Source organism: Pan troglodytes, chromosome 21 (assembly GCF_028858775.2).
Source record: "Pan troglodytes isolate AG18354 chromosome 21, NHGRI_mPanTro3-v2.0_pri, whole genome shotgun sequence".
NCBI lineage: Eukaryota > Metazoa > Chordata > Mammalia > Primates > Hominidae > Pan > Pan troglodytes.
The window spans coordinates 8,929,657-8,957,292 of NC_072419.2; the positions used below are offsets into that span (position 1 = coordinate 8,929,657).

Below are 27,636 nucleotides of genomic sequence, written 5' to 3' on the forward strand. Positions count from 1 at the left end.
TGGGATCAAGACCAGCTACAGACCCTCCTAGAGAAGACCAGGTGGTCAGTGGTCAGACACCACTGTCCAAACCCGTGGGACCCCTTGCAAAACCTGTGGCACTCGGGGCCTTTCAGGCTAATAATATGATTTTTTTTTTTTTTTTTTTTGAGACAAGGTCTCACTCTGCCACCCAGGCTGGAGTGCAGTGGTGCGATTTCGGCTCACTGCAACCTCCACCTCCCGGACTCAAGTGATTCTCGTGCCTCAGACTCCCGAGTAGCTAGGATTATAGGCACACACCATCATGCCTGGCTAATTTTTGTATTTTTAGTACAGACAGGGTTTTACCATGTTCCCCAGGCTGGTCTCAAACTCCTGACCTCAAGGTCCCACCTCGGCCTTCCAAAGTGCTGGGATTACAGAAGCGAGCCACCGCACCCGGCCAGGCTAATAATATAATATTATTAATACTAACTTCTTACACTGGGCTGTACCCAGCCAGCGCTGTGCTGAACCTTTTACACTTGCCGTCTCCTTTGATTCTCAGAGCAATTCCACTCAGTTTTACAGTTGAGGAAACAAAGCCTACGAGAGGTGAGGAGTCTTGGCAGAGCCAAGACTGTGTGTCTTCAGGTTCCCTTTCAAGGGGAGCACCACCTCCCTGTCACCTCTGCAGCTTTCCTCGTCAGGTCATTGAAAGGAGTGCCCGGGGTCTGATTTTCCTTGGCTCCCAGGCCAACAGCAACAACCACAATAATAAGCAAAACCCCTCCTTTCCTTTAGACCACACACAGAAGCATACAGAGCACTTTCACACCCATTCATCCCATGCCATTCATGGAGCTGTCCTCCAGCTTTCTGGCAGGATGAACTTGGCGTCATGAGGCCTCGCCCAGAGTCACAGCTAGTGCCCGTGGTAGGAGCCAAGACCACACATGAGTCTCCTCTTGGGTCCAGGCTCTTTCCATGTCCCTCTCTACCCTCTGCTCTTTTCTTAGTCATCTGCCAGAGCCAACAGTGCATCCCATTCTGCCTGGCATGGGTGCACAGCCAGCTGTCTTAGAGCCCCAGAGGCCTGGGAAAGGCTGCCTCATTTAGGCGCTGACCTCCAAGGTTAAGCAAACACAGGCTCTGGAGCCATTTACATATGGGTATGAATCTCGTGGTTGGAGACTCAGGTTAATCTCTCTGTACCCCATAAGACGGAAATAATAATAGCCCCTTTGCATAGGGTTGCTATGAAGATGAGAAAAGATAATATATGTAAAGTGTTTAGCCAGTGCCTGCCCACAGTAAACACTAAATCAATTAGTTATTATTAGTAAGCACTAAATCGGTAGTTATGATTCCCATCTTTACAGTGATATTGATTCACTTATTCAAGAATGTGCATGTTCCAGCCACGTGTCAAGCCCTGTGCTAGATTCTGAGAAGAAGATTTGAATGATATGCAACCTGTACCTTCAAGGAGCTCAGTCTGGAGATGGGGACATATATAAACAGATAGTTCCAGTGCAGTGGATACATACGGTAATAGAGGTTCTAAGATGTACAAAAGGCTGCAGGGGCCTAAAGGACAGAGAAAGGACACTGATTTCTCTTTTTCAATTTTCCAAGCCACCTGTCTATTCCGTCTTCTCTTTCTCGCGATCAAACATTCTCACTTCTCCCTAAAGACCCAACCTTGTCATCATGGTGCTCAGTCTTCCTTCCACACTGTGATGCTGGGGAAAGCCTTGGGGCATTTCTGTTCTCTCGTGAATCCTTGAAGCCTCACTTTAAAAAATATATACTCACTCCTTTGTCCATTGTAAACCTTGATATTTGTAAATATCGATAATAGGAACTTTGAAAAAACATACGCCCTTAGAAACAAGCAAGCAAACAAAAACACGTAGAATGTCAGAGCTTCTCCCCACTCCATACCCTTTCTTTAAACTGATGTCAAGGTGGGCCCAGTGAGGGTCAGTGACGGACCCTGCAGTCTGAGAAAGACATGGCAGAAGCATAAGGTTAGAGACTGTTCCTGCTGCCTCATTAAAAACAACAATTTTCCCCCAAATCTGGACTGAAACTGACATTCAACGCCAAGTGTGATCTCAGTTTAACCCGCCCTGGTAGATATGCATACACTTCCCATGTGCACCATCTCATGTGATCGTGTCCACAGCTTTGTGAGTTGAGAGGGGTGGGAGTGATTATCCCCAACCACAAGCAAGGCTTCCAGGCTTCAAGGATTGGAGACCACCCAGGGCTCGGCCAGCATCAGAACCAACGGCTTCTAATTCCAAATCAAATGATGGTTTATGCCACACTACAACCCTAAACAAATGAACTGTGATGTGTCTCACTTCCCTGTGCAAGTGGAAGATGCTAATATATGTGTATCATGAGAAAGGACCTCACAATTTTCTTCTTCTGGGTTCTGCTGAGACGTTTCTTTGATTCAGAGAGAACTTCCCAGGATCAGCAAGAAAAGCATGTCATCATTTCCTAAACCCTACAATCCAGGAAATAGTCCATCATTTTATAAAATTATAAAAGCGAACTATTGGAGTTTCTTTATCATCTGCCCCCTTCTCCCCAAGCTGTTCTTGTACAGACATGATGCACGTCCACTGGGTGACAAGTCTGTCGTAAGTGAAACGTTTACAGGCACTACAGGAATGACCTGGTGCCTCGCCCACTTCATTAGAATTCTAATTGGGGTGTGTAGGAGAGGATTCTATAAATGGTAAGGCAATCCTTGGCAGCCTGTCTGTCAGCACTGTCCGTGCCATTCCCAGAGGAGCCTGAGAAGAGGCAGAGGAAGGCGAAACATGGCTGGTGAGTGCATGGCATCTTCTCCATCAGGTCCTTGCCAGAAGCCTGTGCTTCCCCGGGGCCAGCCTGCCAAGCCAGAGTGTCCGGCCAGGACAGCTGCCTGCCTTGGGGGCTCTGAAGGCCAGACTTCCTATTTTAGGGTGCTAGCCAGAGGCGGCTCTTTCTCAGTGGTGGTTGGGTCCCTCTAGCATATTCTTGGGGTAGAACATCATTGGAATGTAGCTCTGAATAATGGGCAGGGTGTTCAGTGCAGCTGGACATCGCATCTCCTTAGGCAGAGGACAAGCTTTGCCTTGTTTGTGTTTGTGTTTCTTTTACACATCCGTCGCCATCTGTAAAGCCAAAGCAGACAGGACTCGGGTCTCGTGTTTCTCAATGTAGCTGTATCCAGCTGTCAGCAGTGTCAGCAAAGAAGCACATCTCAGAACTACCAGGGAGTGAGAGTGGTAACATGTAAGTTGATTTGAAAGAAACCATTGTTTATTTCAAATCAACTTACTTAGGAGCATTAGGAATGCTCCTAAGTAAACTACACATCAGAAGCATCAGACAGGCTCTGTGTAAGTGACTTGATGAGCTGAAGCCTCCCCGTAGCAGGAGCAGGTGTGCCACAAGATGTCCTGGTCCACAGGAGAGCACCAGGGAACAGGGGTTACAAAGAACAACAGGAAGTGCAGGTTCCCCCACTCTATGCTTACTGTCGAGGATATGGGCCTTTGTTAATCAGCACCCCTGCTAAGCAGCATGCTAATTATTATCTGTCTTGTGTGCTCAGCCTAGTAGGTTGACAGGGACGCCAAATCCAAACAAGATATGAGTCAAACTTGTAAAATATTGTGAATGGCGGTTAGGGCTGCTGGAAGATTGGCCAAAGACATCACTGAGCCAGATGCAACAGGCAAATGCTGGCTACTTCGGAAGCCACAAAAACTGGGACAGGTGATTGCACATTAGGCCCCCTCCCCTGTCTCCCATTCCTTGCTGTAATGTACAGCATGGCTGGGATGCTAAGAAGAGGAGCTCTGGACCCTACACACTGCAGCAAGAGGGGAGGTCAGATGTCATCTAGCCCATCTCCCTCCCTCCAGGAGGTAGCTGAGGCCCAGGAAGGGGTGGAACCTTACACACAGTGAATCCATCACAGAGCCAGCTAGGTCTCAGCAGTGCCCTTTCCACCATGTCCTGCTGCCAGAGCTGAGCTCCTACATAAGTGCACATAACATCTGGAACATAAAAAAGCAATTCTGAACCTGGCTTCTCATTTGAGCTTTGTGACCAACTGCTTTTGTGTTCTCTGCCACCCCTGAGCCTCAAGTTTTCAAGATGAAAGGTTTGAAATGAATGCGTTTTGAGGTTCCTTCCAGTACCGACTTTTCTTTCTCCACAAAAAGAAACCAGAGCCAGGGAGTGGACAGGCACGTGCCCAGCCCCCAGGAATGTGTACCTCCCATCCCTGTGCAGGACCTCCCGTGGACTCTCAGGAATGGCCTGCCCACTGTGAGCCATGATTAAATGTCTCTGTGAACAACCAGGGATGTTCTAAAGTCACAACAGAATGAGGCTGGTGGGGAGAAAATCAATTTTGAAAAGGTGATGGAGAGACAGGTGAATACATTCAGTCCCTTAAATTTGTCCCACTTGCAGTTCCTAGCTCAGCTCCAAGTCACTCAGCCAGGAAGTTCCCAATCAGTGTTTCTTGGATGAATGAATTTATTCACTGAACACCTAAGGGAGAAGAGCTGTGCCAGGTGCAGTGGGAAATACGGAGGTGAATGAGATGTGGTTCTGTCCTCGGTAGCTTTTAGTCTGATATTTTTTGGTACCACCGGTTTTTTAGGTAAGTAGCATGCAAGGCAGACTGTTATTAAGCTGCATGACAAATACAAAACAAGTGCTACGGGGACCAACAAGAGAAGGAGATTAGTCTTGTCTGGAATTTGGGATAGGGAAGACTCTGAAAAATAAATGGCACTTGGTCACGGACAATGAGTTGGACTTGGTCTGGGGAGGTTTTGCAGGGCAGAGGGAACAGGAAAATAAATGTCAGTGTGAGCAGGTGTGACCCAGGGGACTATCAGGATGACAGATGTGCTGCTTTGAGAGGACTCTGTGTCCAGCTCCTAATTTAAGGTTCTTGTTGCAATCAGAAGGGGTTCCATTATTCCACCCCTTGGTGGAGAAGGCAGCCTGGGCTGTGGCTGGAAATGAAGGTAGTGGAGAAAGGCCTGGCAGTGATCCGCACCAAGTGGCCTGGCATCCCCAGAGTGGGTGGGAGAGCAGTTTGTGAGCACAGACGAGGGCCCCAGTGTGGAGGGGAGGCAAGATTCCCCATCCCCAAAGCCACTTGGAAGCCCTGGGTTAGTGGCAGAGTCCTCAGGGTACACACCTGAACCACAGGCTTCTGCCTGCAAATGACCGGAACCTCTGTTTTGGGGACTAATGGCTCTGTCCCTCTGGGGCAGTGAGCTTTCTTGCCAACTACTTTTCCGGGTAGAGCACTGGCCTTGGCTTCAGGGACTTCCCATCTCAAGGCCTCATTTCTTCCACCCCCAAAGGACCTGTAACATTCCCAGCGTCTGGGTATGCCACCAAACCGTCCTCCTTGGAGCTGGGACACCAGTCGCCCCTCCTCCCATGGAAGCGGTCAGGAATTGCTCTTGGGTTCTGGCCTCCTTCTCTTCTGTAAATCTTCTAGGTGCTTCCTGGACCCTCCTCATATTTTTGTGTCCGGCACTGGGACCAAGGCAATATCTACTCTCTCTCTCTCTGAAAAGGAGATGGCCCCTCTGGGCTCAGAGTCTTGTGACTCCAGCTGCTCAGTGTTTGAAATGAGGACCAGCTGCCTCCTGTCTGCCCGGCTCCATGGCCTTCTTCCACTTGGGACAGTGGCTACTCCCTGTTCCTTAGAGACAGCCCGTGAGCAGCTTCATTCCACCGGGAGTGATGGCTGCCCGTATTTCAGCGTTTGTTCCTGTAGGATTCCTTACAGGATAGCTGATGGGTTAAGAGTGCAGGTTCAGAGGTGCTCTCTGGATCAAGGCTCCACTCTGCCCCTTACGAGAAGAGTGGTCTTGGGCAGGTCACTTAACTTGTGTGTCTCAGTTTCCTCATCTCCAAAATGGGGTTATTGCAGTATCCACCTCATGGGTGCTTACGATTACCTGGAAATTTTTTCATGAGCCTGTTTTCTCCTTGTCTTGGGGGGATTTAAGAAAAACCCTATGAGGTGAATTACATTTTCTAATCAGGGGCGATTCCCAGGGGACCCTCTCCATTAAGCACCTCAGCACAAGTCCTCCCCATTCCCGCTTCATCCATTCCCAAGTCCAAAGTCCTCATGCCTGAGCACTCCCCTTGTTCACCTCAAGTAACTTCATGCTGGCTCCACCCCGCAGGGCTGTCTCTGCAGATGGAGCAATCATTCTCCTCCCCAGGGCCCACGTGCCAGGCTGGGGTGTGTGCTGAAGTTAGGAAATCTCGCTTAGCAGTGGAGGGCACAAGGCCCTAGGATCTTGGTAGGAGCTGAGAGATGGGAGTCAGAAGGAGTCAGCCTTCCCCTCCCTCAGCCTGATTTTCCTTATTTGTAAAAAGAGGACAGCGACTCCTCCCCTGCCTCCTTCCTATAGCTGCCGGGTGGCTCTGGTAAGGTAATTCATGTGAAGGAGCTTTTATAAGTGTAGATGATAAACAGGCCTAAGGTAGTGAGGTCTCAGTCCCTGCTGCACATTAGAATCACCAGGAGAGCTTTAAAGAAAATGCTGGCCGGGTGCAATGGCTCACGCCTGTAATCCCAGCACATTGGGAGGTCAAGGCGGGTAGATTATCTGAGGTCAGAAGTTCGAGACCAGCCTGGCCAATATGGCAAAATCTCATCTACTAAAAATACAAAAATTAGTGGGGCATGCTGGCACGCGCTTGTAGTCCCAGCTACTTGGGAGGCTGAGGTTACAGTGAGGCAAGAGAACTGCTTGAACCCAGGAGGCAGAGGTTGCAGTGAGCTGAGATCACACCACTACACTCCAGCTTGGGCAACAGAGAGAGACTCCATTTAAAAAAAAAAAGAAAGAAAGGAAAGAAGGGAGGGAGGGAGGGAGGGAAGGAAGGAAGGAAGGAAGGAAGGAAGGAAAAGAAAGAGAAAGAGAAAGAAATAGAGAAAGAAAGAAAGAGAAAGAAAGAAAGAAAGAAAAGAGAGGAGAAGAGAAGAGAAGAAAAGAAAGAAAATGCCAGTGTCATCCCTAACCAAAGATTCTAATTGAATTTGCCTGGGATGGGTCTCAGACCAATAGAACATTCCAGGTGATTCTTCTGGGCAGCTGGGGTTGAGAGCCTCTGGTCTCAGAGATTCTAAACTCTCTCTTAGGAAGAGAAGTCCTTCTGTCCTCTCCTTTTGCCCTGACCATAGGGTGTCTAGGCAGGGAGTAGGCTGTGGATGGCCCCTCCAGGACCTGTGTCTAAGTCGTTGCTGCCTTGGTTGGCTACAGGGCGGCAGCTTGGGGTCATATCTGGTCAGGCAAAATTGACTTTCAGTCTGGGCTTGAGTCCAGCCTCTGCCTGAGTGTTTGATATTGAGTAAGTGACTTCACCTGACTGGACTTCCAAAGCTCTCATCTGTGAAATGGGGACAGTAACACCATTTTGATAGTCAGTATTTCGTGACTATTAAAAAACATAACGCAGGTGAAATGCTTAGCTCAGCGTCTGACACATAAGAGGTCCTCAATAGCAGCCCACTAAAAGCTCAAAGCCTCTTCTGCTCTTGGGTTGTTTTTGCCATTACATATGGGATCCCAACAGTATTAGTTTCCCCCAATCTCTGGGGGCCCCGGTGCTAGTGATGGGTATATGTTGAATCCCAACAATAACCCTAAGAGAGAAGATGTTCCAGGTCTCACTGTCCCTCTTCTACAGGTGACAAAAGTACAATTCAGAGACATTGAGACCCTTGCTCAGGGCCTCTCACCGGTTCAGGCACCAATCCGGGGCTCATTTCTCTTCATCCTCACCAGCCCCTTACTCTGCCTGAATGCCAAGAAATTGTGCCACCTGTGCTGCACAGAGCTTGAAAATGTCATGATATGTGGGGGAAGTTAAAAGGAAATGGCACAGGCTAGAAAGAGAGAAAGGAGAGAGAGATGGGTGCTGAGCAGGAAAGCACGTGTGTCCTTGGAGCCAGAGGAGGGGCCAGCCGGGAGCTAAAGATGTTCCCAGTGTCTAGGGGTGGGAAGTGGGATGACTCACAGCCTGTCGGTGACCAGGATCTGAGACCTGGCTTCTGGGCTAAGATCTGCTTCAACTCCGTGACTTCCCCTTTCAGGAAGGGGAGATGGCTTCCCCTTTCAGGGCCTCAGCTTTCTGACCTGTCATGTGGGCATACTAGATTACATCACTGTTTTTCAAGCTGCCAGTTGCCATCCATTAGCAGGTTGTGAAATCAGTTTAGTGGACTGTGACCAGCCATTAAGAAAAAAAAAAAAAAAACAGAACAGAAAATATCAGAGTATATTGATACATAGTAAGCATTAGCCGTGTGAAACCTTGTGTCAGTTCCAGATCCATGTATGTAAAGACTATTAGATAGATTTCTTGATTTGGCTTCTCTCAATACAGCTTAAAAACCACTCAGCTAGATACTGTTTAGCATTTTTTTTTTTTTGAGAAGGAGTCTCCCTCTGTCTCCCAGGCAGGAGTGCAGTGGTGAGATCTCAGCCCACTGCAACCTCCACCTCCCCGGTTCAAGCCATTCTCCTGCCTCAGCCTACCAAGTAGCTGGAACTACAGGCATGTGTCACCACGTCCGGCTAATTTTTGTATTTTTAGTAGAGACAGGGTTTTGCCATGTTGGCCAGGCTGGTCTTGAACTCCTGACCTCAGGTGGTCTTCCTGCCTCGGCCTCCCAAAGTGTTGGGATTACAGGTGTGAGCCACCGTGCCCAGCCACTTTTTAGCATTTCTGTCAGCCCTCATTAACTCTAGACTTCTGTAAAATAAAAATGCATCTATGTCTAGAGAAAAGATGTGGGAAGTAGAGTCTGGTTGGGGGCTAGGGATAGTCCCAGCCACTAGAGTAGCATCACTCCATGTTGGGCCCCCTGTCAGCCCCTCTTTGGTGTGGTCCTCCCTGGAACAGGAGATGGGAGCCCCATCACACACCCAGCGACCAAGTCATTCTCACCCGTGTGCTGCAGGTGATTCAATTATAGAGCCAGGCTGACAAGGATTGAGATGGCTGACTAGCAACTTCCCTTTCACAGTCTGGAGTCTTTCTCTGTGCTTTTCATGTGACCCCTGCCAAAGAGGGACCACAGAATAAATGGGCAGGGGTTATATTAACATATTTGTGATTATATTTGGCTGTGATTAACAGTGAACCCCCCAAAAAAACAATAGCTTAGAAAAATAAGACAGAAGCTTATTTCTTCCTTACACGAAAGGCCTGGACCCAGGCAGTTCTGGGCAGGCCAGGTGGTGGCACCATCCTCAGGCCCTAGCTCTGTCCAGTCTCCTCTCCACCGTCGCTAGGGTACGTATGGCCCTGCATGGTCTGAGATGGCCGCTAGAGGCTTGTCCATGTCACACCCACACTCCAGACAGCAGAATGGAAGAAGAGGAAGAAAACAGGCAAAGGGCATTTGCCAACTGTTTATATAAAGAGGTTTTCTAAAAAAATTAAAAAAAAAATTTAAAACAGGTATTCAAACAATATTACCATGTGCACATTCATAGCAGCACTACTCACAGTAGCTAAAATGTAGGGACAACCCAGATGTCCATCAGCTGATGAATGCTTCGACAAAACATGGAATATTCATATAATAGACTCTCATTCAGCCATAAGAAAAGAATGAGCTACTGATGCATCCTCCAACATGACCGAGCCTTGAAAACATTATGCTAAGTAAAATAAGTCAGACGCAAATCACATATTGTGTGGTTCCATTTGTTAATTTATGAAATGCCCAGAATAGGGCCGAGCGAGGTGGCTCACGACCGTAATCCCAGCACTTTGGAGGCTGGGGTGGGCGGATCATTTGAGGTCGGGAGTTCGACAACAGGATGGCCAACATGGCGAAACCCTGTCTCTATTAAAAATACAAAAAAATTAGCCGGGCGTGGTGGTGCATGCCTGTAATCCCAGCTACTCAGGAGGCTGAGGCAGGAGAATCACTTGAACCCGGAAGGCGGAGGTTGCAGTGAGCCAAGATCGTACCACTGCACTCCAGCCTGGGCGACAGAGGGAGACTCCATCTCAAAAAAAAAAGAAAGGAAAAAAAAGAAAAAGAAATGCCCGGAATAGGCAAATCCATAGAGACAGAAAGAGTTGGGGTTGGCAGGGGCTGGGGATAGGAGGAAATGGGGAGTTCCTGCTAATGGAGTGGGGGATTCTTTGGGGAGTGATGAAAAAGCTCTGCCACTAGATAGTGGAGATAATTGCATATTGTGAGTGTACTAAATGCCCCTGAATTGTACATTTTAAAATGGTTTAAATGGCAATTTTTATGTTGTGAATTTTACCTCGATTTTTTAAAAAGAGAGTTCCTGGAAGTTAATACCTATAACTTCTGCCGAAAGCTTTTGGCCTAAATTTACCCCATGGCCACCGAGCCAGAGTGGAGCCTGGGAAAGTAGTGCCTGCACATATGGGGGATTTCATTACCAGGAAAGAAGGAGCGAGTGAACATTGGGATAGATATTTATCTGGCAGTCCACCACATTAGAATTGCTGCTGGCACTGATGTTCTCAGGAAAAAAAATCTGGGAAATTGCCCCAGGCCTGACACTGGAGTTAAGCATTAACTCAGGGAGGTGGCACGGAATCAGAGTTTGGAGATGTCACACTGTGGGCAAACCACCTCTCCGGCCTCCATGTGCTCACGTCTGGAATAAGGGTTAGGAGTATGTGATTGTTCTCTAAGGTTTTTCCCGCTGATGTCTTTTAAGTGTGTACGTTGATGAGTCAGTTATAAGAATCATGCGACTCCTGTCTCTTCTTCTCCTCCCTTCACCCAGACTGTGCAGAAGACATAAGGTGCAGAAGACAGCCCTGAGGCTCGTAAATATACAGAAAGCTGTAAACCTGAGAACCTTAGACAGCTGAGTACCTTCCCCTCCTCTCCTTTCCTACACATTCTGACAGGGTGGGCTGTGATGAGTGACATGTCAAGGGCTTTGGGATTGAGGAGACAGGATCATTGGATCCTTGAATTGGGGGCTGCCAGAGCAATCCTAGGGTTAAGGGACAGGACGATGACTGAGGGAGGCAGCCAGTGAAGGGTTTAGAACCACACCGGAAGCTTGATGAGCACGCTCTCAGCTGGCAGCCCCTACTCAGGGATGCAGGGCAGGCTGTCCCCTTTGTCCAGCTCCCCTGAAGACGGCTCTTTTGGAAGAGATGTTTTCCTTCCAGGAGCTCGCTCTCTCCCCTCTGTCGGAATCCAAATGCTAGCAGGTGGACGATGCAGCATGAGGGCCCCTCACCACTTAGGGCACCTTCTGGACTCAAAATCCTGCATGAGACCCTCTTCCAGAAGGAGGTTTCGGGACCACAGTGACAGGGTAGAGTCAGTAAGTCCTGGTGAAAAGGAAACACCATTTTTTCTTCCAGACTACTCTTAATACTTCTTAACCGCCAAATGTGTGGGGTTTGTTCTCATACCAAGCGATTTGCAGTGGACACCCACTGGGTGTCCTACACTTCAACTCAATTCTCACACTGTTTGGAGTTAGCACACAGCCCACAGGGAGTGCACACACCCCTCAGTCCCACAACACTGCCCCCACTTCAGATGCCAGTGCTTCAGAAGTTGTCACCTGTGCTTCTGACTGACCAGATTTAAATCGGGAGTTCCCACCAGCCCATTCTCAGGTTTGAAGATTTGCTAGAACAGCTCACAGGACTCAGGAAAACAGACGACCAGCTTATGGTAAAAGGATACAACTCAGAAGCAGCCAGATGGAAAAGATGCCTGGGACAAGGTGTGGGGAGGGGCACAGAGCCCCCATGCCCCCCTCCCAGCACTTCCATGAGTTCAGCCTGGAAGCTCCTCAGGCCCCATCCTTTGGGGTTTGGGTTTTTATGAAGACTTCATTTATAGGCATGATTCATTAAGTCATCAGTCATTGGTGATGAAATCAACCTCCAGTCCCTCTCCCCTCTGTGGACGTGGGTAGTGGGCATAAGGCTGAAAGTCCCAAGTCTCTAGTCACTGGTTGGTTCCCCTGGCAACCAGCTCCCATCCTGAGGCTATCCAGGAGCTGCCAGGACCAGTCATCTCATTAGCATACAAGAAGTCACTCATCATTTTGGAGGTTCCAAGGGTTTCAGGAACTTTGTGCCAAGAAAAAGCAGAGATCAAATACATGTTTCTCATTATGCCACACCTGGGTTCAGAATCCTGGCTCTGCCAATTTCCAGGTATGTGACCTCAGTTAAACTACCTGGTCTCTCTGAGCCTTTGTTCCTCCTTGTAAGATTTCATTGACCACATACATAACATGTTCTGTGGACTGCGCATAGCAGTTGGCATAAAGAAGGCTGATGACAAAAGTGAGCCCCACTTTTCCTCCTCCTCCAGCTCGGAGCAGTCTCGCACATCCCACAGCCACCCTAACAGGGAGCAAGGCTTGTTGGTGCTGCCAGGGCTCACGCTTGGTGTCAGAAAAGGCAGAGATGATGAGTGCAAGTGCGAGCTCTGCAGCCTGCATTCCTCCACTGTGGAGTGGGGTGACAACGACCAAGGTACCTGGTTTCTCTACACCTTGGCTTCCTTGTCTGTAAAACAGGACGTCTACAAGTGCCTGCCTCATGGAGTTAATGAGCTAATGCACGTAAACACTTCGAAAGATGGCTGGCACACAAATGCCCAGTAAACTTCAACTAATAGTATGATCACCACCACCACAGTCACCCCAGGTCTGACCTAGTGGGGCGTGCAAAATACCCCTCATATTCTTCCTGCAGGTTTCCCTGTTGGGAGGCACCCTGGAGCTCAGTTTTTTCTTTTTCATCCTCTCTAGGGACAAGACACTGGTCTCTGGGGTGAATGGGAGGAGCCTCTACTATTGACACAGCCACAGCAAACAATGCATGAGCTTTGCTGGAGCAAAGAAGGGTGTGGGCCTGTTGGGAGAGGCAGGTGCCAACAAGAGATGCTGAGTACCCCGCCCCTCTTTCCTTACCACTGTGCTGGACAAACAGCCATCTGGAGCAGACTTTCTACTTTCAAAGAACTCATGGTCTAGAATGAGCTTTATCTGGAAAAGGACATGCATCCTTTGGGATTTGGGAGTGGGGTGAAAAATCTCTAGGAAGGCTCAAGTGGTCTGAAACCACATGTTCCATAGAGTTCCTGTTTCTTAAAAATATGTATTTCCAGAGGTTCTTATTTGAGGTCTTCTTTTTTCTTTTTCTTTTCTTTTCTTTTTTTTTTTTTTCATTTTGAGATGGAATCTTGCTCTGTTACCCAGGCTGGAGTGCAGTGGCATGATCTCAACTCACTACAAGCTCTGCTTCTCAGGTTCAAGTGATTCTCTTGCCTCAACCTCCTGAGTAGCTGGGATTACAGGCGTGCGCCACCATGCCAGGCTAATTTTTAAATTTTTAGTAGAGACGGGGTTTTGCCATATTGTCCAGGCTGGTCTCAAACTCCTGACCTCAAATGATCCACCCACCTTGGCCTCCCAAAATGCTGGGATTACAGGTGTGAGCCACTGCACCCCGCCAGCCCTTCTTTTTTCTAAAGTGAGTAAAGTTTTACCAAATCTCAACTGGCTGGGATGCACAGAAAGTAGTGAGCAAGGTTGGCAGGAGGAGAGGGGAGAAAGTTGGGGGCCATTTCCCTAGAGAGATCTGGCATCTATCAGCTGTACACAGCCATCTAGGGCTCAGTGTTTGCCAGTGTCTGAGTTCTGGGCTGTCTCTGTTGGTTATTCAGGTACAGGATGCTCATTTCCCCCCCGCTCCCTCTGTCCTTTCTGTCCTCCCTTATTTCTTCCCTTCATTCAGCAGACCCTTGTTGATTGCACAAATGTCTCAGTTTCCCTGAATTTGTGCAAAAACCTATTAATTTATTCTTTCAATGAATATTTGTTAAATGAATGAGTGAGTGGATGTTTGAATGAATGAATTTTAGCACCCTCAGCTGGGAGTAAGCTCACCTCTTGAGTCCCCTCTCTCCAATGGCAGGTTGGCTCACCATCCCAGGGAGCCTGCATTTTACTGGAGAGGGTACCTATGGTGACCCTCTGCCCCATCTCCAGTGCTCTTGAGTGGAAGCCCCTCCGCAGTCCTGCCCCAACCCCCACTCTCTCCTGTCTCACCTTTCTCTCTTCTCCACGCAGCGCCCCTGCTCCAGACAAGTAACATCACTCCTTCTCTTGTGCCTTTGGGCCTCTCCTTCCCACTGTCTAGAATGCAGGCAGCTCTATGGGCACCTGACAAAATTCTCTCTCCTTTCAAGGCCCAGCATTTTCAGTGTAGCTTTTCCTGATCCCTACAACTGAAAGTGATTTTTTTTTCCTGCCTGCATCTCTCATACACCTTTCCTGGATTTACCCCATTCCACCATTCATGATCACTTATGCTTGTCTTATCCACTGCTGAAGCTCTTGGAGAGTTATAACTACACTTCATACACGTGTACACTCCCAATATTGTGCCTCACACAATGTCCTATGAATAATAGCTGCTGTAATATTTTTATTGAATGAATACTTCATATTCACTTTTCCTTGTAGACTAAATTTTCAGCTGTCGTCATGATGGTCATCGCATGATATTAGTCTTTTCTTTCTTTGTTCATTTATTCCTTCATCCATTTATTTATCTAATTATCCTAATACAGTCAAGCAGTGTGCTAGGCATCAGAATATAAAGATCAAGAGGGGGCCGGGTGCAGTGGCTCATGCCTGTAATCCCAGCACTTTGGGATGCCAAGACGTGCAGATCACTTGAGCCCAGGAGTTTGAGACAAGCTTGGGCAACATGACAAAACCCTGTCTCTACAAAAAATACAGAAGTTAGCTGGGAGTGGTGGCTCAGGCCTGTAGTCCCAGTTACTAGGGAGGCTGAGGTGGGAGAATCCCTTGAGCCCAGGAGCCAGAGGTTGCAGTGAGCCGAGATCACACCACTGCGCTCCAGCCTGGGGCAATAGAGCCAGACTCTGCCTCAAAAATAAAATAGAATAAAAGATTAAGAAGGGATGTTCTGATGCAGAGAGGTGGACACATATGAAAAAGAGCTGTGTCTGGCACTGGAATGCACCTTCACACTCTCATCGGAGCCGTGGCCTCTTTGTAAAGAGAGAGACCAGTTTGGTTTGTAGAAGAATGGGTGATGTAACCTCTTAAACATAACTCGTAGGAAGATTTCCCAAAAAGTTTATATCAGCGAATACCTGGTACATCATGGCATCTCTCATAAACCCTTCTCAGTTTAGCTCCGTCATCTTCACAACCATGTGAGAGTAAATCAGGAGGGTGGATTTTGAGATGTTTGTCCTCGGGTCTTATCCAGGTCGTTCATGGCCTTTGACCTGCTCCTATAAACAGCTCTTGCCAGTGAGCATTTGCAAGTCCCCTCTGGGCCGAGGATTCCCCAATTGCTAGGCCTAGAAACACTGCTCAGAGTCTCCGCCAGCCTCCCTAGCATCAGAGGCCCAGGCCAATACCGAGGCATTGCAAATATAGGGAAGGTAAAGGATGCAAAAGTAAACATTTGCTGGATACTGGAGAGGCGAAACACGCTTGGTGTCTGGGGACACACAAGGGGACAACAAAGAAGCCAAACCACGGTGATGGGTGTGAGAGAGGTATCCTCCCTTCAGTTCTTTTTTTTTTTTTTGAGACAGAGTTTTGCTGTTGATGCCCAGGCTGTAGTGCAATGGCGTGACCTTGGCTCACTGCAACCTCCGCCTCCCAGATTCAAGTGATTCTCCTGCCTCACCCTCTTGAGTAGCTGGGATTACAGGTGTGAACCACCATGCCCAGCTAATTATTTGTATTTTTAGTAGAGATGGGGTTTCACCATGTTGGCCAGTCTGGTCTCAAACTCCTGACCTCAGGTGATCTGCCTGCCTCAGCCACACAAAGTGCTGGGATTACTGGCGTGAGCCACCACACCCGGCGCCTCCCTTCATTTCTGTTGGAGCCCCCATCCACAAAGCAATGAGAAATGCTGAAAGCAGACAGAACGTAGGTGCTCTGGTGACATGTACTCCTCATTGATTGGATGGAGCTCCACTGAACATTTGGCCCGTTCCTTAAGGGCCGAGTGACAGCTTAGCAGATGGAAGGGGGAAAGACACTCTCAGCTGTGGGAACAGGATGCACAGAGGTTCAGCTGTCTGAAAGGGCAGAGCATTTTCTATGATCTTGCATCCTGTGAGCTGGCATAACTGAGTCTGGAAAGATTGAGTGGGAATAGGTTGTGATGTTCTTGCTATGCAAGATCAAGGTCTTTGGATTTTAATGTGATTCTTTCTAGGAATTTGGCTCTGCCCTTGACAAGCCTCACCCCAAAGCTGCTCTTTGGTAACTTACACCCTTCCCCCACACCACCATCCCTTGCCTCCTAGGACTTCAGGTTCTCCTTTCTGCCTCACAGCTCTAGGAGTCCAGAGTATCAACTGGCAGACGGCCTTCAACCGACAAGCGCATCACACAGACAGGTTCTCCAGCCAGGAGCTCATCTTGCGGAGAGGCCAAAACTTCCAGGTCTTAATGATCATGAACAAAGGCCTTGGCTCTAACGAAAGACTGGAGTTCATTGTCTCCACAGGTACCTGCTCATTCCCCTCCTTGCCCAAACACACACATACTTGAGTAGCCCTTGTGCATTCAAGGACTGATGGGGACCACAATGGGGCCACTGGCATTGGGCTCTAGCCTTGCTCTGTCATTGATTCAGTGTGGCCTTGGTCAAGTTGCTGTCCATCTCTGAGCCTGAGAGTCACCATCCTCAAATCAAGAGGGATCTGGCCTGTATGTTTGTTCCAGTTACTTCCAGTGGTAGAATATGGCGCTTCATTGGCTCATGTCGCCCAGAGGGGGGTTGTATTGGAACCTGGTCTCTCCACAGTCTGACCAGTGCTTGTTGGTTTTCTCAACCTCTGTCTTCTTTGACAGGGCCTTACCCCTCAGAGTCGGCCATGACGAAGGCTGTGTTTCCACTCTCCAATGGCAGTAGTGGTGGCTGGAGTGCGGTGCTTCAGGCCAGCAATGGCAATACTCTGACTATCAGCATCTCCAGTCCTGCCAGCGCACCCATAGGACGGTACACAATGGCCCTCCAGATCTTCTCCCAGGGCGGCATCTCCTCTGTGAAACTTGGGACGTTCATACTGCTTTTTAACCCCTGGCTGAATGGTAGGTGTCTAGCCACCCACACTCTCAGCCCTGGCCTAAGCTAGAAAAGAAAAAGGGGATGGGGGAAATGATCTTCACAGGCTCAAGTTTGATTAGGGAAAGTCCATGGGCTGTGGAAAGGGCGCAGAAGCTAGAAATGAGGAGCTCTGACACTTAAGCAGCTGTCTGAGTGTGGGCAGTCCTTCTATCTCTCCAAGCCCCAATGTCCTCACCATTAAATGGACATCCTGCTGTTTCTTCTGGGAATATTGTGGAGATCACATTGAGCTTTTACAAACTGCATAGCATGGTTCATTTTAAGGGACAATACCACAGTATAATTCCACAGCATGGAGATAGCTTTCTGCCAGAAAGAGCAGGTGTCTTATCCCTGGGGTCTCATTTTCAGACCCTCGGGTCATCCTAGCTTCTCTTTCCAGCTCATAGTTCCCACAATTGGAGTTGGAAGAGTTACAGCCCAAGGGTCAGGGGACGGCTAAAGGTGGGGCTTGCTCCAACCCCCAGGCCGGTTCAGGAGTGGGAGGAGAGGAGGGACGATCCCTACAGTCCTCTGAGGATTCTAGTCCCTGGTGTCTGCTTTTTGTATCAAATAGTGGATAGCGTCTTTATGGGTAACCACGCTGAGAGAGAAGAGTATGTTCAGGAAGATGCCGGCATCATCTTTGTGGGAAGCACAAACCGAATTGGCATGATTGGCTGGAACTTTGGACAGGTAAAAGGGTCATAAGGAAGCTAAGGGTAATGTCCCTGTTACCCAAGAAGCTCAGCAGCTTGCCCCACAGATCAATGGGAAGTCCCACATCTGTCCATCTGCCTGCCCTTCTATTTGTTCATGTATTCAGAAGACTTTCATTGGCCACCTATTATGCGTCAGACCCTGGGATCCACACTAAGAATAAAGGAGATGAATAAAACAGATCCATCTTTGAGGGGGTCGCAATCTAGTGGGCAAGACAGAACACACACATAACTCAATTGATGCGATGAAGTAGTATTGGTGCCAGGATGCACAAATAAATATAAGGCCCCCTAGAGACACTGGGGACAGTAATGTAGCTTCTGTTTTTCATTCCATGTAACAATGCGATGACACTTCCTTAGTGTGCCCACTCAGCCTTTCCAAGCCACACCCTTTTGGTCCTTTATTACAGCGATCCCCATTTGAGTCTACAGAGTTCTCAGATTTGGTCAGTTTAGAAAACTTTCAAGGATGCCCTCCACCTTTTAGTTTATCCGCCAGACAAAGGCATTAGAATAAAGCACCTCGGGCGGGGTGCCTTGGATATCAGAAAGATGTGTGCTTGGACCATCTACAGACCCTGTCTGTAGTCAACTGGAGCAAGTTGGGAGGAAGAAAAAAGAGAAGGATAGGACATAGAGTGCACCTAGGAGTGGAAGAGAGGCTATTTTTTTTTTTATGGCATGGTTAGGGAGGGCCTCACTTAGAAAGGAGCCTTTGATCAGGAACCTGAAGGAGATGAGGGCACCAGACAGAGATCTTGGGAAAGAGCATCAGGCAGAAGGAAAAGCAAATGCAAAGACCTAAGGCAAGAGGAGCTCGGCCTTCTCAGTTTGAGAAGCAATGACTTCAATTAAGTCTTATTTTGTGAAAATCACTTCAAATACATATACTTTAGCAAGAGATTTTATTTTTATAACTAGTTCTCCAGGAGTCTCAATAACATGCTCAAGATTGCAGGCAGGCCAGGTGCAGTGGCTCACGCCTGTAATCCCAGCACTTTGGGAGGCTGAGGCGGGTGGATCACCTGAGGTCAGGAATTCGAGACCAGCCTGGCCTATATGGCAAAACCCTGTCTCTACTAAAAATACAAAAATTGGCCAGGTGTGGTGGCACGGGCCTGTAATCCCAGCTACTTGGGAGGCTGAGGCAGGAGAATTACTTCCCAGGAGGTGGAGGTCACGATGAGCCGAGATCATACCACTGCACTCCAGCCTGGGTGACAGAGCAAGACTCCGTCTCAAAAAAAAAAAAAAGGATGGGAGGCAGAGCTAGAAGGAAACTCTGAGATGAGTTTGGCCTAATTATACAGATGGAGAAATCGAGGCCAGACAGGCTAAACAGCTTGCTCCTGTGGTTTGTGGCAGCCGGGGCGCCGGCTAGACCAAGCCACCTCCCATGCATTCACTTTAAGAGAGTTTGCACAAGGTCTTATGCTTTTTTCTTTTTAATAATTTTTTATTGATTATCCTTTTCTGTCTCTTTTTTGTTGTTGTTGTTTCAAAAGCTGCCTTTGAGGAAATACACAGGGTCTTGTGTGTAGTGAGTGCTCTGGATGAGTTTGCGGGGTTGAGGGCTGGGCATGGTGGCTGTCCTCAGTAGCTCTCAGTTCCAGAGGCCACAGAGTCAAAGGATCTGATAGTTCCTGTGGTTCTTGCCAGTGCAGTTCCCTTCTTGAGCCAACTCTCCTTGTCATTTCTTTAATTGTAATGTATGGTCTCGTTCTGAACAGTTTGAAGAAGACATTCTCAGCATCTGCCTCTCAATCTTGGATAGGAGTCTGAATTTCCGCCGTGACGCTGCTACTGATGTGGCCCGCAGAAATGACCCCAAATACGTTGGCCGGGTGCTGAGTGCCATGGTGAGTAACAGGAAAACGATCACAACTAGTTGTCATCATATATTGAACACCACCTATGGGCTAGGCACGCACGCTCTTTATATATGTCATCTCATTAAAGCCTCACCAATTACAGCTGGTGGTTAGAACCATCCACATTTTACTAACTTGGAGCACAAGGCCCCTCTAAGTTGCAGGGCTTGCCTGAGGCACACAGTGAGTATGTGGCAGAAGCAGAGCCAGACCCAGGTCCAGCCGGCTTCAAAGCCCTTTCCACTACATCATGAAGCCTTTCTCAGAGGAAAAGGGAGCTTGCTCTTTGAGTGCCTGCCAAGGATGGGAGAATGCAAAGCTAAGGCTCTGCTCCATCACTGGGCCTCCTGGGAAAGGAAGCGAGACCCTGATTGAGCTGGAGGTGGTGACCTCCTTTGCCTAACTCATCTCTTCCACAGCCCAGAGCACAGCCCAGAGTGTCAGATGGTAGGCTGCCTCATTCATAATCTAGATGGGGAAACAAGCTTGGAGAGCTGAAGTGGCTTGCTCAAGGCACACGGCGTTCAAGTCAGACCAGAACAAGGCCTCCATGGAAAAGGCCTGTGCCCCTACAACACACACAAACACACACACACTCACACAATCACACACACTCTCTCTCTCTCAGACACACACACACACAAGCTAGATCCCCTAGAAGGCATCTATGGCTCTGCACTCATTGTGTAGAGAATGTCTCCATCCAGTCTGGGTGTGGTGGCTCACGCCTCTCATCCCAGTGCTTTGGGAGATGGAGGTGGGAAGATGGCTTGAGCCCAGGAGTTTGCCACCAGCTTGGGTAACGTAGTGAGACCTCGTCTCTACAGAAATTAAAAAAAAAAAACTAGCCAGGCATAGGCAGACACGGTGGCTCACACCTGTAATCCCAGCACTTTGGTGGGTAGATGACTTGAGCCCAGGAGTTCAAGACTAGCCTGGACAACATGGCAAAACCCTGTCTCTACAACAACAACAAAAAAAATTAGCAGGGCATGGTAGCATGGGACTGTAGTCCCAGCTACTTGGGAGACTGAGGTGGAAGGATCACTTGAGCCCAGGAGGTGGAGATTGTGGTGAGCCAAGATCATGCCACTGCGCTCCAGCCTGGGTGACAGAGTAAGACCCTATCTCAAACAAACAAACAAAAATTAGCCAAGCATGGTGGTACATACCTGTATTCCCAGCTACTTGGGAGGCTGAGGCAGGGGGATTACTTGAACCCAGGAGCTTGAGGTTACAGTCAGCTATGATGGCACCACTGCACTCAGGCCTGGGTTATAGAGCAAGACCCTGTTTCCAAAAATATTCATCCAGAATATCTAAACCTAGATCAACCTGCTCAAAAGTTGTAAGTTAAAAAGCAAAAAGTCGTGATCGGGTACAGTGGTTCACACCTGTAATCCCAAGACTTTGGGAGGCTGAGGCAGAGAATCACTTGAGCCCAGGAGTTTGAGACCAGCCTGGACAACATAGTGAGACCTCATCTACACACACACACACACACACACACACACACACACACAGGAGCCAGGCATCGTGACACATGCCTGTAGTCCCAGCTACTTGGGAGGCTGAGCTGGGAGAATTGCATGAGTCCGTTAGTTGCAGGCTGCAGTGATCTGTGATTGCGCCACTGCACTTCAGCCTGGGTGACACAGCAAGAGCCTGTCTCCAAAAAAAAAGGCGAAAAGTCAAAGTGAATTCCTTACTTTAACCCTCTTAAACTAAGTAATTACCCAGAAATCCTGTAACCTTTATTTATTTATTTCTATGGTTCATGGTTTAGGCATTTCTTGATCTCTTGACTTTTGAGTTGGATATGTCCATGCTAACGAGCTAGTTACTTGGTTAAAAATGTGAACAACTTCTCAGCTGCATGATAAATATCCGGGGTGCATCTGAGAGGGCTTTTGGAAAGAGCTGAGTCTTAGACTGAGCCTGGCAAGAAAGGAGTAAGGTGGGCCCAGGGAACTTAGTAGCCGAGGGAGAGTATGGAGAGGAAGTGAGCCTGGAGCAGAATCTTGAAACCAAATGGCCTGGAAGAGGTGGGATTAAAGCCCTGGTGACTTAGAAAGCTGAGCCTCTTTGGCCTAGGAGAGAGTGGGTGAGGCCAGTGGCTCCTGCAGCTGCTGACTCACTCACACCCCAGGGCCAAACCACTTTATCGTGGAGCCAATTTCCTCAGCTGCACCTCCCAGATGCTCCATTCAGACCTCCCAGCTGGGCTGGGCCATGAACTAATTATGGCCTGTGCGGAGCTTTGAAGTGCTCAGCTTTCAGCCAGAGATGACCGTGCTGATAGCCACTTTGGAGGCTGGAGCACCAGTGACTCAGGAGATGGGGAAGGGCTGCGCAACCTTCCATCTCTAAGGAGGCCCTGTCTTGCCTGACTCTGCCATGACAGCCCAGGACCTCCTGGAAGGGGTGCAGAGCTCACTACTGCACTGAGGGGCTGGCAAGGCTGGGCATGGCCTGTCCTGGGCAAGGATCCCTCTGTGTCCAGACTGTCCATTCTCATAGGCCTTGCCACTTACAGGCACTCCAAGGAGAAGGGGTAGGACACACAGGCTGGAGGAGCCCTCAGAGATCCTGGTCCAGCCTCTCATTGCACAGTTCAGATAAACGACAGCCAAAGTTTCATAAACCCTGACCCTTGACTACAAAAGACACCTCAGAGTGCCTTTGTCCTAACTTTCCCTTGAAAATTCCCTTCCCTATTGGAAGGTGAAGAACTAAGGCCTAGAGAGGTGAACAGACCTTTGTGCAATCATCAAGCTGGCAAGTGGCAAGGTGGGGCTTGTAACCTCAGTGTCTCCTTCTCTCTTTTAACTTTTATTATGGAAAAGTTCAGACCTACATAAAAGTAGAGAGAAAAGCATAATGAACTCCTGTGTCTGCATCACAAGCTTCAGCAATTACCTCTTCAAGGCTGGTGTCATTTCATCTGCGACCCTCTCTTTCACAGATGATTTGATAAATCTTAGACATTACACATTTGTCATAATTTCACCTGTAAATATTTCCAAGTGTGTCCCTAAAAGACAATGGAACTCAGGTCTCAATTTCTAGTCCAGTGATCTTTCCAGGCTGCCTCTTGGTTGTGTCACTTAGATTAGAACCTCACCTTAAATTGAATAAATGAATGAGTAAACTAACAAATGAACAAATAGCTGAATGAATGAAAGAAAAGGAATACTCTATCTTTATTCTTTCCAAGAGGAAGTTAGTTGCTGAAGTTCTAAAGTGATCTTTTTGGCCGGGTGTGGTGGCTCACACCTGTAATCCCAGCACTTTGGGAGCTGATGTGGGCAGATCACTTGAGGTCAGCCTAAGCAACATGGTGAAACCCCGTCTCTATTAAAAATACAAAAGCTAGCCGGGCATGGTGGCACGCATAACACCGGTTACTCAGGAGGCTGAGCCAGGAGAATTGCTTGAATCCAGGAGGCAAAGCTTGCAGTGAGCCAAGATCACGCCACTGCACTCCAGCCTGGGCGACAGAGAGAGACTCTGTATCAGAAAATAATAATAATAATAAATAAATAAAATAAAAATAAAAATAAATAAATAAAGTGATCTTTTTGCAAGACCATACACCAAAAAAGAGTTTCAAACCATGGACTCCCAGGCAGACTGTGACAGCAGTGATAGCCTGTGGATTCTTACCTGCCAGAAGTCCTCTGCAAGCTGGAGTTGTGCCCTGCCTTGCCACAGCACAAGCTGTGCTGTCTGTTTCCCATGTCAGGCTGCTGCACAGGAATGATGTATGGATCAAGGACAATCAAACATGGCCTGTTTGGGAAAGCACCTCTAAACTCGTAAACCACTCCATACCCCTAAGGGTTAAGTGTTACAATGATCATCCCCAAGTCACCTAGAAAGACAAAGAAAAGTTCAATCACGGCCTTTGGCTTCCTTCCTCATCTCCCCACCTTGTCCTCTGAATTCTGCATGTCAGTCTCCCTAGGAAAGGCATTAGTGCTGACTCATTTGGGGGGGGGGTTTCTGCCCAGATCAATAGCAATGATGACAATGGTGTGCTTGCTGGGAATTGGAGCGGCACTTACACCGGTGGCCGGGACCCAAGGAACTGGAACGGCAGTGTGGAGATCCTCAAAACTTGGAAAAAATCTGGCTTCAGCCCAGTCCGATATGGCCAGTGCTGGGTCTTTGCTGGGACCCTCAACACAGGTACCTTGGGTGTGGTGTGCCTTGGCTGGGTCATTGGGTGCCAGTGGGCTATGCCAAGGTACCATCTCCACCACCTGAGTCCTCACGCCCACCCTGACTTGCAGCGCTGCGGTCTTTGGGGATTCCTTCCCGGGTGATCACCAACTTCAACTCAGCTCATGACACAGACCGAAATCTCAGTGTGGATGTGTACTACGACCCCATGGGAAACCCCCTGGACAAGGGTAGTGATAGCGTATGGTAAGTATCTCACCTTTTCCCTGAACTTCGAGCACCACATTTGAGTGGCTTCTCGCTCTCACCATCCTTCTGGGACCCAGGTCCAAACAGGTGTTGCAAGGCAAGTAACATGTCATCACAGGGTGTAGAATGGAACTGCTGGCAATGCTGATTACACACTTAGCAGCACCCAAGACACCTCTTCTCGGTGCTCTGCGGTCTGCTAGTCTGGTCTATCTTGCTGCCGTCAGACAAAGGATCTGATCCCAGTGAAAGACAGGGCTCCTAAATTCACTCTGAATTTATGGGATCCATTGGCCCTTATACTACTATAGAATATACAAGTTGAAACTATCGCTTTTCCAGCAAGAAATATACATTTGTTTCATTTCAGGTAATCCATATGACTTACAAACTTTCTTAAAGAGAATAAGAAAAGCAACACATCTTCTCTTAGCATATATATATATATCATATATATATATATACACCTATTGTATACCTTGGTTGACATCAAAAGTTCAGAGTTTATTCTGGATTCTGGATTAAGACAATTATTTTTTTTGAGATGGAGTTTCATTCTTGTTGCCCAGGCTGGAGTGCAATGGCACAATCTTGGCTCACTGCAACCTCAGGCTCCCAGGTTCAAGTGATTCTCCTGCCTCAGCCTCCCAAGTAGCTGAGATTACAGGCATGCACCACCATGCCCGGCTAATTTTTGTATTTTAGTAGAGACGGGCTTTCACCATGTTGGTCAGGCTGGTCTTGAACTCCTGACCTCAGGCCATCCACCTGCCTCAGCTTCCCAAAGTGCTGGGATTACAGGTGTAAGCCACTGCACCCGGCCAAAATGTTTTATATATATTTGGGCATTTATATTCCTAACCATAAGTATGCCATGTGCACACTATCAATACACACACACACGTAATTTAATGATAGATGCCACTGGAAGTAGGAAATGTGTAGACATATATCTGTAACTGCATAGAGCACTAGATAGATAGATATTATATAGATAAAAATAGACATTGTTACAACTGTTTAAGGTTATATCATATACCAAGTTATTACCAGATGGCAATTGGCAATGATGTCTATATCTGTAGATACACAGAGATATCTATGTATCTATATAAAGTACCCATCTATCTATTGTTTTAATCCATTTCAAAGGCTACACACACACATAATTGCTCACATGCATGTATATGGCTAGATAATCGTATGACAGATATAATCTTATTTTCAGATGTTCAATTTTGAGATAGTCTACATAAAATGTTTGTATTACTTATCATTCCCAGAATAAGTATATCTAACTTATCTGAAATGTGCTTAATGTAACTAAGGGTATAAAATGAAACGAAAATAGATAATAATGGAAAACACTGTTAAAACAAATAAATAACAACTCCATGCCAGCAACCGAATTGAGTAATAAAAGCATCCCTTCCCTTCTGAAGGAGAGTGAGGTTTATGTAACTCACCCCAGAGTCAATGGATTCTGGGGTTTTACTAGGGGAGAGAAAGCTTATTTAAGGAGTTTCTTTCTTGATCTGCACATACATAACTTTCTCTCTAATGATATTGCTTACTTGTGGCCAGACTTTGTTTTCCAACTTCTCATGAATAAGTGTCTTCTTTTCCCTGGGCTTTTCTTTGTTCTTGTGTCCAAAATCCCATCGCAACCAGCTCTGATCACTGGGGCTATGCCATTCCTAACTTTAGTTTCTTCTACAAAAGGAGACGGTTGGTGAGACAAGTTGGGGGTCCCCTCGGCATACCCTTTCTGTGATGATCCTGTACATTAGGAACTGCAGGGACGTGGAAAGCTTAAGTCTCAGTTCCTCCACTGAAAGCATTTTTATGGTGCTGTTAGGAGACACGGGGTGGGGAAGCCACTAGTAGAGGCTAATTAGCAACACAGCATGGTGTGTGATGCCCAGGCAAGTGATTCAGACAGGGATACCGGGAACTCAGAGGAAATCCTCAAGGAAGGCGTCCTGGAAACAGGAAAGTGAGGCTTTTAAGCTAAATTTAGAATTAGAACCCAGGTCTCCTGGTTAGTGACTCAGACTGCCCCCCACATCAGCTTAACATCAACTTTGGGACAAGTAGGAGCTGATGGAGACATTCCAGGGTGGCTCCGTGGTCATTTCTGTGGCCTCATGGGAGGGGGCCAGGCACAGAAGCTCTGACTGTTCCTGAGGATCTTGTCACCCCTCCCTTCCTCTCCCCTTTTCTGAACCTTCTCAGAAAGCCAAGGGAGCTGATAGTTACTCCCTACACCATTCCCTACAGCTGATGGTTGGGGGAGCCAGCCCTGGAGGGCATGAGGACAGGGAGTCCCAAGCACTAGCTCCAGCCCTACTACCAAATTGCTGTGAGGCTTGTGCAAGGCAATTTATCCTCCTGGTCCCAAGTTTCTTCATATGTGAAATATAAGGGTTGGTCTAGGACTAGATGATTTCTTAAGTCCTTTGCCAGCTTAAATGTTTAAATTCTCAGGAGCTTCAGCCCACTCCACTTTCTATAAGGGAGCTAGCCCTCCCAAGGGAGCCCTGCTGTTCCTTCCTCCTTGAATCCCATGCAGGGGAGAGCTAAACCAAGAGCCAGTTTCTGCCTGGAGTGAAATTACTAAGCTATTCTTATAAGGGCAACCGGAGTTTGGACAGAAAACCTCTGATATGAATCTTTGTATGTTACCAAAAAGTGTTGAAAGCTTTAGAACCGTGCCCAGATTTGCCTAAAGTAATAGAATGTGAGAATCAAGGGAGATTAAGCATTAGAAGTGCTTAGTAATAGTAACAGCAGCAACTAATAATTTGTTGAGCAATTGTTGTGTGCCAGGTACTGTTATAAGTGCTTACATTTCGTCTTCACAAGTGACGTAGGCATTGTTCTTTTCATCCCCAATTTATTTTTCATGGATGAGAAAGCAAAGGCCCCGAGAGAAGTAACTTGTCTAAGAGTAAGCACCTGGAGACATGTAGACATTCTAAGCGCATAACATTATGTAAGTTCCTTGCCTTTGCTACACCTCAATTTCCCACTTGTAAAACAAAGGGCCAGATCAGGGGACCTCAGTGACATTTTCTAGGCCTTTCTTTTAATCAGATTCACAGCAGCCAGTGGGGTAAATTTTTTTCTAAGCCACTCTGCTCATGCCAATGGTTTGGCTTAAGAGGCACGCAGTTCCGGAGTATTCACTCTCTTCAGAGTGAGGACACTTTTCAGGGGAGCTTAGTTTGGGATGCTTCTTTGAGATGTCCTCCTTCAGGGCCACTGCAAAGGAAGTCTCTGGAGCCTATTCAGCCACCGAGCAGCAGCCGAATGATTTGGAACAGTTTAGCCAATGTTATCTTGACTTTTCTGGCTTGTTTTCTTCATTCATTTGGCTTGATCCCCCAGTTTCTAGAGTCATAGATCTGACTCTACCTGTAGAC

At 47.8% G+C, this 27,636-nt stretch overlaps 1 protein-coding gene across 5 annotated transcripts in view; it reads left to right on the forward strand.

Annotated features, from left to right (window-relative positions):
* TGM3 (transglutaminase 3) overlaps positions 1-27,636 on the forward strand; it is a 133,260-nt gene that overhangs the window by 85,448 nt on the left and 20,176 nt on the right. For all 5 annotated transcript variants that reach the window (XM_063803236.1, XM_063803237.1, XM_054674385.2 and 2 more), the window contains 6 exons: positions 16,405-16,578; positions 16,926-17,165; positions 17,759-17,877; positions 19,637-19,765; positions 23,791-23,968; positions 24,073-24,208. In XM_063803236.1, the coding sequence (XP_063659306.1) occupies positions 16,405-16,578; positions 16,926-17,165; positions 17,759-17,877; positions 19,637-19,765; positions 23,791-23,968; positions 24,073-24,208 (976 nt within the window). The remainder of the gene's footprint in view (positions 1-16,404; positions 16,579-16,925; positions 17,166-17,758; positions 17,878-19,636; positions 19,766-23,790; positions 23,969-24,072; positions 24,209-27,636) is intronic.